Here is a 13,633-nt window from a genome sequence, read left to right as displayed (position 1 = left end):
AGGACTTCCTGGGCAGGTGTGAACTGAGGCAGTTGTCCATGTGCTCCTCTCACACTGCCGTCCCCCCTCCTTTGCCTGACCAGTGCATCGCTCCTCTTCAGGGCTGGGGTCGGCCGTCAGCCCCTCCGGGGGCTCTTCCAAATGCCTCTGTTCTGACTAGGATGGAGAGTCCCCTTGGCTCCCTCGGCCCCCTTCCTCCCCCCTGATGCCCCCTCCCCCATGTTTAAGTGTTTATTTCAGTGTCTTCCTTATTAAACTGTGAGTTCCCTGAGCTTTTTATTTTAACCTGTGGCCTGAGGCTCTGGCTTGGCAGGTGTCTAGAAATGCTTGTTGAATGGATAAATGGTGGTATAAGTGTGCTTGAAGATTTAAAGGGTGTTATGGAATACCCTCCATTTGGGCGAGCTACCTACAGTGGCCGGTCAGCTCAGTGGCCAGTCAGTGCGGTCTTCTCTGTGCTTGGCCTATGCAGGCTGCTCTGGGAGTGCTGCAGGGGAAGAGGGGCCAGGCCTTGCCTTCTAGGAGGCCACCGTTTAGTTGTGGAGGAAAGCCCAGTGCTTGTGGAAGTATAGAGGAGACTAACACATTCCGTCTTGTGTGGCAAGAATGCCAGGAGCTCTAAGAATTTAAACAAAGGAAACCCCCAGAATGCTAGTCTTCAGGGAAGGCTTCGCAGAGGAGGCAGGACTTGAACTGGGCCTTGAGGGGCAGCAAGCCATGGCTGACCCTAAGGCAGAAAGGGAGAGGGTACAGCAAAGGCCTCGGGCCAGAAGCTTCTCTCTGGAAGTGCCTGTGAAGCACAAATGGGCAGCCTCTTAATCCCTTTAGGAAATGAAATAGGAAGTCTCTCTTCCATTTCTCTCTCTCTCTGCCAGTTTGAGACACAAGTCTTACTTCTCACTGCATAAAAGTTACTGGTTTGCATATCAGGAAAACATTTCACCAATTTTGAGAAAATTGTATTTTTTCCTTCTTTTTCTTCATTACTGGTTTAGATTTTCAAAGGCAAGACCCATGCCCTTTTGTTTGCTTTGTGTGTTGTCTGATGGTGCCCTGTGGGTGCCGAATAAATGCTGCTTGTGGATACTGAAGTGGTTAAGTGTTACAGGAAAAAATCGAATAAAGAAAACCTTTCTTTAAGTTTCTTACACCATTAAGAGAATCATTGGTGTTCATGGTAGTTAATACCAACTGTGGCTGTGTTTTCAATGCAGCCTATATTAGTTTTATACGATCCTGCTACAAAATAAGTGACTTGAACAAAATAGAAGACTGTTTTGCTGCTATGTAAATGCAGGCAGTCCCGGCGGCCATGGTGGCCAGGGGTCAGCAGGGACCTGCGCATTGCTCTGCCGTCTTGACTCCTGGCACCCGTCTCATGGTCCTGTTTGACTGCTTCAGCTCCAGCCACCCCATCTGCCATCCAGCCAGCAAGAAGGGGGAGACGGAAGGAAAGGGCAGGCCACCTCCTAAGAACACCTGGGAAATTGCTGCCACCACTTCCACTTTCGTCCATTGACTGGAACTCAGTCGCACACAGACCTGTCGACAGGGAGGCTGAGAAATCTAATCCTTACTCTGCTGGGGCCATGCTCTCAGCTTTTCATGTCTCCTAGAAATTTTGAGTCAGAATAAACACTAAGCTCAGGATAATGGTTGCCCCTGGGACAGGGAGTGGATGAGCCAGGGGATGGGAAGAATACAGGGATAGCTTCATTGATGTTTGTAAAGTTTGAGCTGATGAACTAGGTGGGCTTAGGGCTGCTGATTGGATTATGGTGCTTCATAACTTATATAAATGTTATTCTTTTGTGTGTATGAAATATCACAGGGTAGGTTTTTAAAAGTTGAATTAGGATTCTTAGTTCCGCTTCTTTCCTTAGTCCCCCTGTTATCCTAGCAGAGAGAGAGAACTTGGAACCCACACTGCTGGTCTTGTTCTCCATCTTCCTTTAGCTTTTCTGTCTTTCTTTCTTCCTTTCTTTCTTTCTTTCTTTCTTTCTTTCTTTCTTTCTTTCTTTCTTTCTTTCTTTCTTTCTTTTTTAATTCTAAACAGGACTATTTTTATTTTTTAAAATCTGCTTTATTAAGGTTTAATTTATATAAAATAAAATGTACCCTACTTAATTGTACAATTTGAGTTTTTGACAGGTATGTACTCCCATGTAGGCACCACCCCATTGTAGAACATTTCCAGTACCCCAGAAGGTTCTCTTGTGCCCCATTCCTGGTCATTCCTACCCCCCATATCTGCTCCACTGCAGCCTTCTATTGCTTCTACCTTCTATTGCTACTTACTAGATTTATCTTTCCAAGCCTTTCATATGAATGGAATCATACATTATGTACTGGTTATGTATCATCTATGAGATGCTTCACTTTGTGGCTGATTTCTTTCACTCAGCATAATGTTTTTGAGATTCATCCAAGTGTGTGTCTCAGAAGTTCCTTCTTTTTAATTGTTGAGTGGTATTCCATTGTATGGACACACGTAGTTTGTTTATCCTTTCACCAGTAGAACTTTCTGGGATATTATGAATAAAGCTGCTGTGAACATTTGTGGACAAGTCTTTGTTCTTGTGTCTTTTGAGTAAACACTTAAGAGTGGAATTGCTAGGTTATATGTTAACTGCATGTTTAACTGTATGAGAAACTACCAAACTGTTTTCCAAAGTGTTTATACCATTTTACATTCCCACCAGCAATGTATGATAATTCTAGTTGCTCCAAATCCTCATTACTACTTGTTATTTTCAATCTTCTTAATTTTAGCAATTTTAGTGTGTGTATAGTGGTTATCATAATGGTTTTATTTTACGTTTTTTGAGGTGATAATAATGTTGAGCATTTTTTTCTCTGTTTATTACCCAATTGAGTATCTTCTTTTATGAAGTGTCTGTTCAGATCTTTTGCCCATTTTTGTCTTCTCATTACTGAGTTGTAAGAGTGCTTTAAATATTCTGGATTCAAGTCCTTTCTTAGATATATGTATTGTGAGCATTTTCTTCTAGTCTGTGGCCCGTCTTTTCATTTTCTTAACATTGCTTTTTTAATTTTTTTTGATTTTTTGGAGAAGGTGTAGGTTATAGAGAAATCATGCAGAAAATACAGGGTTCCTATTTAACCTCCCTCACACACACAGTTTTCCCTGTTAACATTTTGCATTTTTGTACCTTTGTTACAGCTAGTGAAACATTATTATGATTATACTATTAACTAACTATTACCCATAATTTACATTAAAGTTCACTGTTTGTATTGTACAATTCTATGGTTTGTTTTTCTGGTAACTTGTGTACAACCTAAGATTTCCCATTTTATCCCCTTTCAGACATAGAATTCAGTGGTATTGATTACATTCACAAAGTTGTGCCTCCATTACCATCTTCCATGGCCAACACTTTTCTCCATCACCCCAAACAGAAACTCCATACCAATTAAACATTAACTCCCCATTTTCCACCGCCACCTGGCCCCTGGATTTTGTGTTTGGCATATTTCACTCAATATGATGTCTTCAAGGTTCATCCATGGTGTAGGATGTACAGACACTTCACTTCTTTTTATGCCTTCCATTGTATGGATATACCACATTTGTTTATCCAGTCATCTGTTGATGGACACTTGGGTTGCTTCCACCTTTCGGCTATTGTGAATATTGCTGCTATGAACATGGATGTGCAAATATCTGTCCGAGTTGCTGCTTTCAGTTCTTTTGGGTGTGTACTTAGGAGTGGGATTGCCTGGTCATATGGTAATCCTATACATAACTTTCTGAAGAATCGCCAAACTGTTTTCCACAGCGGCTGTACCATTTTATGTTCCCACCAGCAGTAAACAAGAGTTCCTATTTTTCCGCTTCCTCTCCAGTTGTTATTTTCCTTTTTTTTTTAATAGCAGCCATTCTGGTGGGTGTGAAGTGGTATCTCATTGAGGTTTGGATTTGCATTTCCCTGATGGGTAAGGACATTGAGCATCTTTTCATATGCTGATTGGCCATTTGTATATCTTCTTTGGGGAAATGTCTGTTCCCATCTTTGGCCCATTTTTAAATTGGGTTGTTGTCTTTTTGTTGTTGAGTTATAGGAGTTCTTTATATATTCTGGATATTAGACCCTTATCCAAATATTTTCCAAATATTTTCTCCCAATCTGTAAAGTTTTTAATTTTGATGAACTCCATTTATCTATTTTTTCTTTTGTTGTTTATGCTTTTGGTTTAAAGTCTAAGAAACCATTGCTTAACAGAAGGTCCTGAAGCTGTTTCCCTATGTTTTCTTCTAGGTATTTTATAGTTTAATTCTTATACTTAAGTCTTTGATTTATTTTGAGTTAATTTTTATATATGGTGGGAGGTAGGGGTTCATTTTTATACTTTTGCATATGGATATCCAGTTATACCAATACCATTTGTTGAAGAGACTGTTCTTTCCCTATTGAGTGGACTTGGCACCTTGTGGAAAATCAGTTGGCCACAGGTGTGAGGGTTTATTTCTGAACTCTCAATTCAGTTCTGTTGGACTATCAGTTCTTGTGCCTGTACCATGCCGTTTTAATGTAATAAGTGTTAAAATCAAGAAGTGTGAGTCCTTCAACTTTGTTCTTCTTCAAGACGGTTTTGGCTACTCGGGTGTCGGAAATAAAGTGGTACCTATAAGGGAATAAACGCTCTCTCGGTTCTGGAGGAGAAAAGAATTTATTTACGATCTTGCAAGATGGGGCGTCCAGCCAAACACGCGGAAGGCTGGCGCGCCAGAGGAAGAGAATGGCGATGTTTAAATCTCCTACTCCTAATTCGCAAGTCCCTCCCCTGTTTCCCCATTGACTGGGTACTGCAGAGGTTACAGCCTATCTGAGAACACTAACTAATTCATCTTTTGAGATTTTAATTTGTACAGCCAATCCCAGAGAGCCAACTAGCTCATTATTGAGATTTTGAACTGATTAGCCAATCCCCCCCCAAATTTTTATTTTTTTGCTGTGAGTTCCCGCCTCTGATACTACCTCATGTCTCTTTACATCAGGCAGATTCTCTCTTCTCTTTGTCTGGGGCTTGTTTAAACTGGTTTTGCCTCCATTTCCCTTATTCCATGCTGTCTCTATGTGAAAACGAAACTTATTCCTTTCTTACATCGGGGGTCCCTTGTATACCTTCCATATGAATTCGATAATTGGCTTTAACATTTCTCCAAGAAGGTTGTTGGAATTTTGATTGTGATTGCATTGAGTCTGTAAATTGCTTCGAGTTAACATTGATTTTTGAAGAGCAAAAGGTTTTAATTTTGATGACATCCATTTTATCAGTTTTTTTCTTTTATGGTTTATGGTTTTTGTGTCTTATTCAAGAAGTCTGCCTATCCTGAGCTAAAAAAAGATTTTCTTCTGTATTTTCTTCTAGAAGTTTTATAGTGTTAGCTTTTAGGTTTAGTTCTGTGATTGATTCTCAGTTACTTGAAGTGAAAGTCAGGGTTAATTTTTCTCCATATGGAACTTCAGTTATTCCAGCATGTCATATGTTGAAAGATTAGCCTATCCTCATTGAGTTACTTATCTTTTTATCAATAATTGACCGTGTTTTTGTGGGTCTGTTTCTAAAAATCTTCTTTAAAAAAAAAATACTATTTTTTTAAACAGCTTAATTGAAGTATATTTTATATGTCATAAAATTCACCCATTTTAAGTATATAATTCAGTGATTTTTAATAACTATACTAAGTGGTGCAGCCATCAGCATAAATCAGTCTCAGAACATTTTCATTTCCCCAGTAAGATCCCTTAATGCTGGTTACTGTCAATCCCTGTCCCACCTCCACCTCAGGCAATCACTAATCTACTTTCTGTCACTATAAATTTGCCTTCTCTGGACATTTCATATAAATGGAATCATATGATATGTGATCTGTTGTTTCTGGCTTCTTTCACTTAGCATAATATTTTTGAGGTTCATCTGTGACATAGAATGTATCAGTATTTCATTCCTTTTTGTTGCTGAAGAGTATTCCGATGTAGGGATGTACCACATTTTGTCTACCCATTCAGCAGTTGATGGGCGTTTTGGTTGTTTCCAGTTTTGGCTATTGTGAATATAGCTGCTAAGAACATTGGTCTGCAAGTCCTTTGTGGGCATACGTTTTCATTCCTTTCGGGTACATATCTAGGAGTGGGATTACTGGGTTGTATGGTTGTATGTTACTGGGTTGTATATAGTTTTACGTTTCTGGATTCTTCATTCTTTTCTTCCTAATCAGCTTTTTTGACGTATAATTTACATACAGTAAGAGTCACCAATTTTAAGTGTACAATTCAATGAGTTTTAACTTATGTAACCAGTACTCCGGTCACAATATAGAAAATTTTCATCACCCCAAGAAGTTTCTTTGTGCCCCTTATGTCCATCCTCTTACCCCACCTCCAGCTCCTGGCAACTACCCATCTACCCTCTGTCACTTTAGTTCTGTCTTTAAAATTTTTTCATAAAAATGGAATTATACACCATGTAGTCTTTTGCATCTGGTTTCTTTCACTTAGCATAATGCTTTAAAGTTTCATTCATGGTGAGCTACCTGGCCACAGTCGGCTAACTTCTGATACTCTATTGTACGGAAATCCCACAATTTCTTTATCCATACACCAGTTGATAGTCATTTTGGTGGTTTCTAGTTTACGGCTGTTATGAATAATCTATGAACAATCATGTACAAGTCTTTGTGTGGACATTTGCTTTCATTTCTCTTGGCCAGGTACCTAAGAGTGGAATAGCTAAGTCATATGGTAGTTGTGTGTTCAACTTTATAAGAAACTGTCAAACTTTCCCCAAAATGGTTGTACCATTTTGCATTCCCATCAGCAATGTGGGTTCCTTTTGTTCCATATCCTTGACAACACTTGGTATTCTCAGTTTTGGAGGTTAGCCATTTTAATGTGTATGTAATAGAATCTCAAGCTTTTCTGTCAAGCATATTTTCTTGTGCTTATCAGCCATTCATATATCATTTGTGAAAATGTCTCTTCCCATCTTTTGCCCTGTTTATTTTATCTGTTTGTCTTTTTATTATTGATTTATAAGAGCTCTTTATGTATTCTGGTTGCATGTCCTTTATCAGATGTATGTTTTCAAATATTTTCTCCCAGCCTATGGCTTGCCTTTTCATTTATATGACATTGTCTTTTGGAAAAAAGTTTTTTAAGTTTTGGGAACACTGATTTCATTAAGTTTTTTCCCTTTTTTTCCCTCCATAATATTAATTCTCTGTTTTGCTCTGTTTTGTTTTGTTTCGTTTGCTGCCCTTGAGGCACTGAGATGTTGAGTTACTTTCCCAAGGTCACACATGGCAGATCTCGGATTGAAATTCAGGTCCACCTAATCTAACACCTTTGCTGGCCTTACTGGGTTTCTGGGAAGTCCAGGAGGTAAAAGGAATTTTACTTTATTTATTTATATATTTTAACTTTAAAAATTTTTTACAAACACTCCTCTTTACCCTTCCCTCCATCCCTTCACCCCTCCATCCCCTTCTCCCCCAGTAACCTCTGATCTGCTTTCTGTCTTTGCGAATTTGCTATTTCTAGTTATCTATTGATAACGTACAATTTTTATTCCTTATGTGTCTTGCTTATTTCAAGGTTCTTCCATGTTGTAGCATGTCTCATAACTTCTTTTTCTTATGGCCTATTAATATTCCACCGTTTATGTGTACCACATTTTGTTTACCCATTCATTTGTTGATGAACACTTGTGTTGTTTCCAGCTTTTGGCTATTGTGAATAATGCTGCTATAAAGATTGGTGTACAACTATCTGATTGCAACCCTGTTTTCATTCTCTTTGGGTGTATACCTAGCAGTGAGAATGCTGGGTCAAAAGATAATTCTGTGTTTAACTTTTTGAGGAACTGCCACATGGTTTTCCACAGTGGCTGCACCATTTTACATTCCCCCATTTTTTTCCTTTTATGGTTCATTCTTTTTGTATTTTAAGACATTGCCTACCCCAAGGCTCCAAAGATTTTGTCTTGTGTTTTCTTCTAGAAGTGTTGTAGTTTTTTCTTTTTTGTTTAGGTGTGTGATCCATTTTAGTATATGGTAGAGGTGAGGGTCAATGTTCTTTTTTTTTTTTTTTTTTTTCCTCATATGGCTATTCAGTTGTTCTAACACCATTTGTTGAAAAGATTATTCTTTTCCCATAGAATCACCTTGGCAGCTTTATTAAAAAATAGTTGACCATATAAACATGGGTCTATTTCTGGACTCTTCTAAATTCTTAACAGCTTAATTAGCACTCATTTTTTAATCTATGGAGTGGGGGGGAGGGTATAGATAGGCCTCTCAATGTCCTTCCTGCTTTGAGATGACACTGCTGATAGCATTGCAGCCTATGAGAAGCAGAAAGGATTGTCTTTCATAGGAGGTACTGGGAAGACAGGCCTTGGATTTCAGCTGTGACTGCTGCCGTCCCTTTTTGTCTTACAGGGCTGTCCAGGTGCTTGTATTCAGAGCAGCGCCATTCTGTTTCAGATTGTTGCACTCTGGGTTGGTTTGTCTTTCTCACTGCTGCCAGCCAGCCACAGCCATGTGCTCCAGCGTGTCCCTCACTCAGTGGCCAGCCCTCTTCAGGGTACCCTGTAGCACCCTTCAGCTGGTCCCCGTCCTTTCTGTGCAATTAGCCCAGCAACTGTGCTGGAGCAAGACTGATTTGGCAGGCTGGCTTCGTTCCAGGACCTCACTGTTGGTGAGCCTGTCTCATCATTTAATTTTCAGGGTGGTTTGTGAGCGAGATGATGGGATGATTTGCAAAGCTAGACGCACAGCTGTGAGGGAGTCCTGACTACATGCTGGAGGGGTCCTGGGGGGACCACAGCCAGGTTGCTCCAGGTTCTGCCACGGCTTTGGGCCATGCTTGGGCTGCCGGGCCCTTAAGGACATGTTCGTTTGTCCCGCTGTTGACTCAGTAGCATGATTTCCTGACAGCTTTCAGCTTGATATTGCTGATGAACACCTCTGCTGTATTGTAGGATTTCCATGGTGGTGATGAGGCCATGACTTGGTGGTTTCCGGTGGTGGTGTATGTATGTGTCCTAGGGCCTGCATGCCTTCCCACTTGATATTTGTTCTCACTGCTAGGTGAGAATTTGGTTATGGAGACACAGCTGAAGAAATTGAGCAATGTTGGTTTTGTTGGTCAATGAATAGTTGAGGAGCCATGGGATGCAGCTTTCCTGCCCCTCACCCAGCTGCCCGGCACGTGGATCCACCTGAACCCTGAGCCTGGAGGCCAGCAGACCTGTGTGTGGATGGTCAGCGCTCAGGCTAGCTGATGGAGTCCTTGAAAGGTTAAGGAGGGTGGTGAGTTTTGAGGAGCCCTGTGAGCTTCTCCCATGTTAGGAACAGTGTGTCCTCTGCCCTCAGAGCAACGTAAGATATAATGGCAGCCCCAGAAATGTGCAGTTGTGCAGATGCCACAGATAACTGTGTCGTCCTTCTTCACAGAAGGCAATGATGTTTGTAAAGTACTGTGTCGTTCAGCTGGTTAGCTGTTCATGCCTGTTTGGGAAGTGTTGTGGACAATTTGAGCTCAGACTACCAGTGAAAGTAAAAATATCGCTATTCCTGGGTTCTTTGGGTCTGACAAAGCCTTGCCTTCTTCAGTCAAGTGGTCTGTGCTTGATAAGAAAAGAAAAGTGTCTTCTGGAGCCCTCCGACAGGTGGTTTGGAGCCAGGGCTTCCCACCTGGGCTTCCTGCCTGCTGGCTCCTCGCCTGCCTTGAACGCAGGCAGCCATCAGCCTCCAGACTTAGTTTAAGCTGAAATTGTTCTCATGCTTTTAAAAGGCTCGTTCATTCCATTTTCTTTACTTCTACTCTAGAGCAGAAGAATGACTGACCCCTCTTCTGCCCTTGTCTTTATAATGCTAGCTATTTGGGGAGTGTGGTGACAAGAGAAGCCACACCCCCCAATTCCCTCATGGGGCCTGCAGTGGACTTGGAGGGGACAGGAGTCCCCGTGGTCATAGCTGGGAGGTTTGAGCCTGCTTTGGAATCGCTGTCTGCATTCACAGTAGCCCTCGTCCGGTACCCTTTTAAAGCCACGCAGTGGTAAGAGTTATCTCCATCTTAGTTTTTCTTTTTTCATTTTGCCACAAGACAGAATTGTATCACACATCTCCAAAACGAGTAAAATGGCATTTCAGCTTCTTGTCTTTATAGACTCTCTGAACTTTAGGAAAGATCATTCTGGTCTCTTTTCATTAATAATGAAAACCAGGGGGCAATAAAATGTTCTCAACGTGAGCCTGATGGGAGCAGAAGAGCAGTGAAGGGGCGAAGGGTGAGGCTGGCAGGAACCACAGGTGTTTCTTGGGGCTTGAGGAATTCAGAGCTCTGGAAAGTGGGGAGCAGCTGGAGGAGGGACCTGACTGTGGGCTCCTAAACTGCCAGCATCTGTTTAGCCCTTGGCAGTTCAAAGGGCCCCCAAAAAAGAAGCTGTACTTCTCAAGGCACAATATGTTTGCAGGAAAGCAGACTAGGGTTCTGGTTAGGATTTTAGCCCTGGTTGCGACTATTTCCCTGATATATGGTTAGTGAATATTTGAAAAATCAGTGGTGAATATAATATTTTGTGTCCCATTTTGATGCTGGTTCTCTCTGTGGATTTTGGCTACATAGACGGATATTCTGGGCATGGATTAAAGACCTGAACAGTGATGCTCTTGAAAAGTGGCAAGGTTACTCTTTCTTCACTTTTTCCGCCTCAGGATGAACTTGCAGTAGATGTCGGCTTTTGCTTCAGGCCCTCAGAGCAAAGCTGGCTCAGAGAGAGGGGAGACAGCAAGAGCCAGCCTGGGACTCTGCCCCCTGGCTCCTCAGGGTCACCGTGGAAGAGGCATCTGCCTCAGTGGTCTCAGCGCCTCCTGATAGGCGAGAGGAGGTTGCTTATCCCTTAGATTCACGCTGGATGGGCATGTGCATGACAGGCTAATGCAGCAGCATTCCCTTTCAGAGACAGTCCTCAGATGTAAACTTGGAGCATTGCTGCACGGCCTTAGAATGGAGTGGGGAAGTCCTTTTCAACCATGACCCAAAATCCAGAATCCATAAAAAAAAAAGTTGATCAACTTACTTAAAAATGAAAAACGCCTGCACGCTACAAAACACCATGAGCAAAGTCAAAAGGAAAATAAGCTGGGGGAGATATTTGTAACTCATCGTAGACAAAGGGCTAATCTCCCAGCTATATAAAAAAGTCTGTATAAGTTGATAAGGGAAAAGAAGCCCAGTAGAAAAATGAAGAACATAAAGTTTACCAAAAGAAATAAAAATGAAAAGAAGTTCAATGTTCATTCATAATAGGACAAATATGCAAATTAAAACTACAGCAAAATGCTGTTTTTCCATTCTAGTATTGGCAGAAATCTCCAAGTTTGATTACCACATTGTGATAGAGTGGCCGTGGGTAAACAAGCATTCCTTTAGGTTGTTGGTGGGAATATATGTTGGTTCAATCCCTGCGGGGTGCAATTTGTCAAAATTGCATGTGCTTCCTGAGCCTGCCTCCTAGGAGGATGCCCCAGGTGTGCTTGTGCGGGCACGTGCTGTGACCTGTGCGCCAGCATCCATGGCAGCCCTGTGTCAGCCAGTGAAAGCCTGGAAGTGGCCTGAATGTTCATTGATAAGGAATTGGTTGAATGGACTACTGTGCAGTTGTAGAAAAAGAGAAGAATGAGAAATGGAGGAAGAAGAGAAGGAAGATGTTACATATCCATATTGCCTTATATGTGCATGAAAATATTCTGGAAAGACAAACAAGAAACTGTTAACCATGGTCATTGGTGGTGGATGGAGACTTCTCGCAGTACCCTGACTTGTGCTATTTGATGTTTGAACTGTAGGAGTGTATTACCCATTCAGAAAGTGTAAAGCGAAAAAGGGAGTCTAGGGCTAAGGAGGCCACATGTTGGTGATGGTTTTGTGGAGACTCCGGGGCTGGCCCCTGTCTTATTCAAAGCCTTCAGCAGCTCCTATTGCTCGTGAGATAGTATTCAGATTCCTCGGCCACCACCCAGGACACTGTCCATTTGCCGCTGCCTTTCCCACCTGTTTCCCACCCCATGCCACCCTCCACTGCCCCCTCAGGCTCACGTCCCCCCTTTCTACCCCTGAGCACTCTGTTCTTGCCTCCTCTTGGCCAGCGTGAGCTCTCCCCTCATCATCAGGCTTAGTGTGCATGCAGCCTCCATCCCACCAGACACCGGACCGACCCGCCGTCTTTCCTTGAGCACAGCTTAATGCCTGACTCTTCACTTGCTCTTCCCCTGCCTAGAATGTTCTGTCCTCAGGGCCTCGCAGGTCTCCACCACCTCCTCCTCCAAGACTGTCCCACCGTTGCCCCCTCCTCTGCCATCCACCACTCTAGATTTGCTGGTTTTGTATTCTTTATCGCAATCTGAAGTTACCTCGTTTGGTTATTTGTTGACGTGTGTCTTCTGGCTCCCTGGGAGAGCACAGCACCCCTGTGCCCCCCGCGCCTGCAACACTGTCTGGGGCATTGTTGGTGCTTTGTAACTTTTTGAATAAACAAATGAGAAAGCCTCCCCGTTCCCTGTGTTCTGAAGTGACACAGTCTGTGCCTGTCTGTGGTGAGGTGTGTGCAGGTCTGTTCACACACGAAGTGTGTTCATGTCATCCTGGCTCAGTCATTTCCTTCCTCGAGACCACCCACGTGTCCAGCTCTCTTCTGCCCCCAACTCTGTTGGGGGAGACACTCAGCCCCCACATGGCAGGTGCACAGTTGGTGCCTGATGACTGGGTATCACCTAGGTTTCTCCCAAGGCCAGCAGTTCTGAGGGCCAGGAGAGAGGAGGATGCCGTGGCCCAGCTGGCTCTGGCAGCCATGCTGTCTGCCTGCAGTTGAGTGTCCTAGTTACCGATCATGAGACAAGGAGACCGTGCCCCGGAGTTGCAGTGCTTTTCTCTCTCTCCCTGCCGTCTCTTCCCCCAGGGGAGGGAAGCTGCCTGACCGCCCTCCTGACTCTTTCTCCAACCATTCGGCCCTTTAGGCTCCCGATGGAGAGATTACGGCGCCTTGGCAATCATCATGGCGGGGGTTGCATTTGGCTTTCACCAGCTCTACAAGGTAAGTCTGCGCCTCCGGGAACCTCGGCATTTGGTCCCATCCTTACCCTTCCTTAGGTTTGGCGGTGGTGGAGGCGCTGGCCAGCCAAGTACATGCTCAGGCCTGGCACACAGTGAGAGCAAGTAAGGCTGTATGCAGAGGGGCAGAGCCTACCAATTCGTCAGGTGATCCACCTGGGTTCGTGTCCCAGCCCTGCCACCGCCCGTCTGGGAAGTTTGGCACGTTCAGACCTGCCTCACCTTCAGTACTCGTCACTCTGTAATCAGAGTCTCTCCCGCACAGGGCAGTTGTGAGGTCCGTCGGCTGACAGTCCATGTCAGGTACTTAGGTAGTACTTGGCTCAGAGTAAGCCGTAGGTAGGAACACACACACTGGAGCCTAGCTGCTGTGCTGAATCTCAGCCCTGCCGCTTAGGAGTTGTGTGACCACAGACCAGGCACTTGCCTTCTATGTGTCCCAGGGTTCTCACCTGGACCGAGCTTATGAGGTTGTCAGGAACAAAGGAGTC

The 13,633-nt window shown here is 43.3% G+C and overlaps 1 protein-coding gene across 3 annotated transcripts in view; it reads left to right on the top strand.

Annotated features, from left to right (window-relative positions):
• Positions 1–13,633, top strand: part of PEX14 (peroxisomal biogenesis factor 14) — a 154,418-nt gene that overhangs the window by 130,132 nt on the left and 10,653 nt on the right. For all 3 annotated transcript variants that reach the window (XM_037828546.1, XM_037828548.1, XM_037828547.1), the window contains exon 5: positions 13,049–13,125. In XM_037828546.1, coding sequence (XP_037684474.1) covers positions 13,049–13,125 — 77 coding nt within the window. The remainder of the gene's footprint in view (positions 1–13,048; positions 13,126–13,633) is intronic.

Source organism: Choloepus didactylus, chromosome 2 (genome assembly GCF_015220235.1).
Source record: "Choloepus didactylus isolate mChoDid1 chromosome 2, mChoDid1.pri, whole genome shotgun sequence".
Classification (NCBI taxonomy): Eukaryota; Metazoa; Chordata; class Mammalia; order Pilosa; family Megalonychidae; genus Choloepus; species Choloepus didactylus.
The sequence above is the reverse complement of the archived record's forward strand: the minus strand, read 5'-3'. Positions and strand labels throughout refer to the sequence as shown.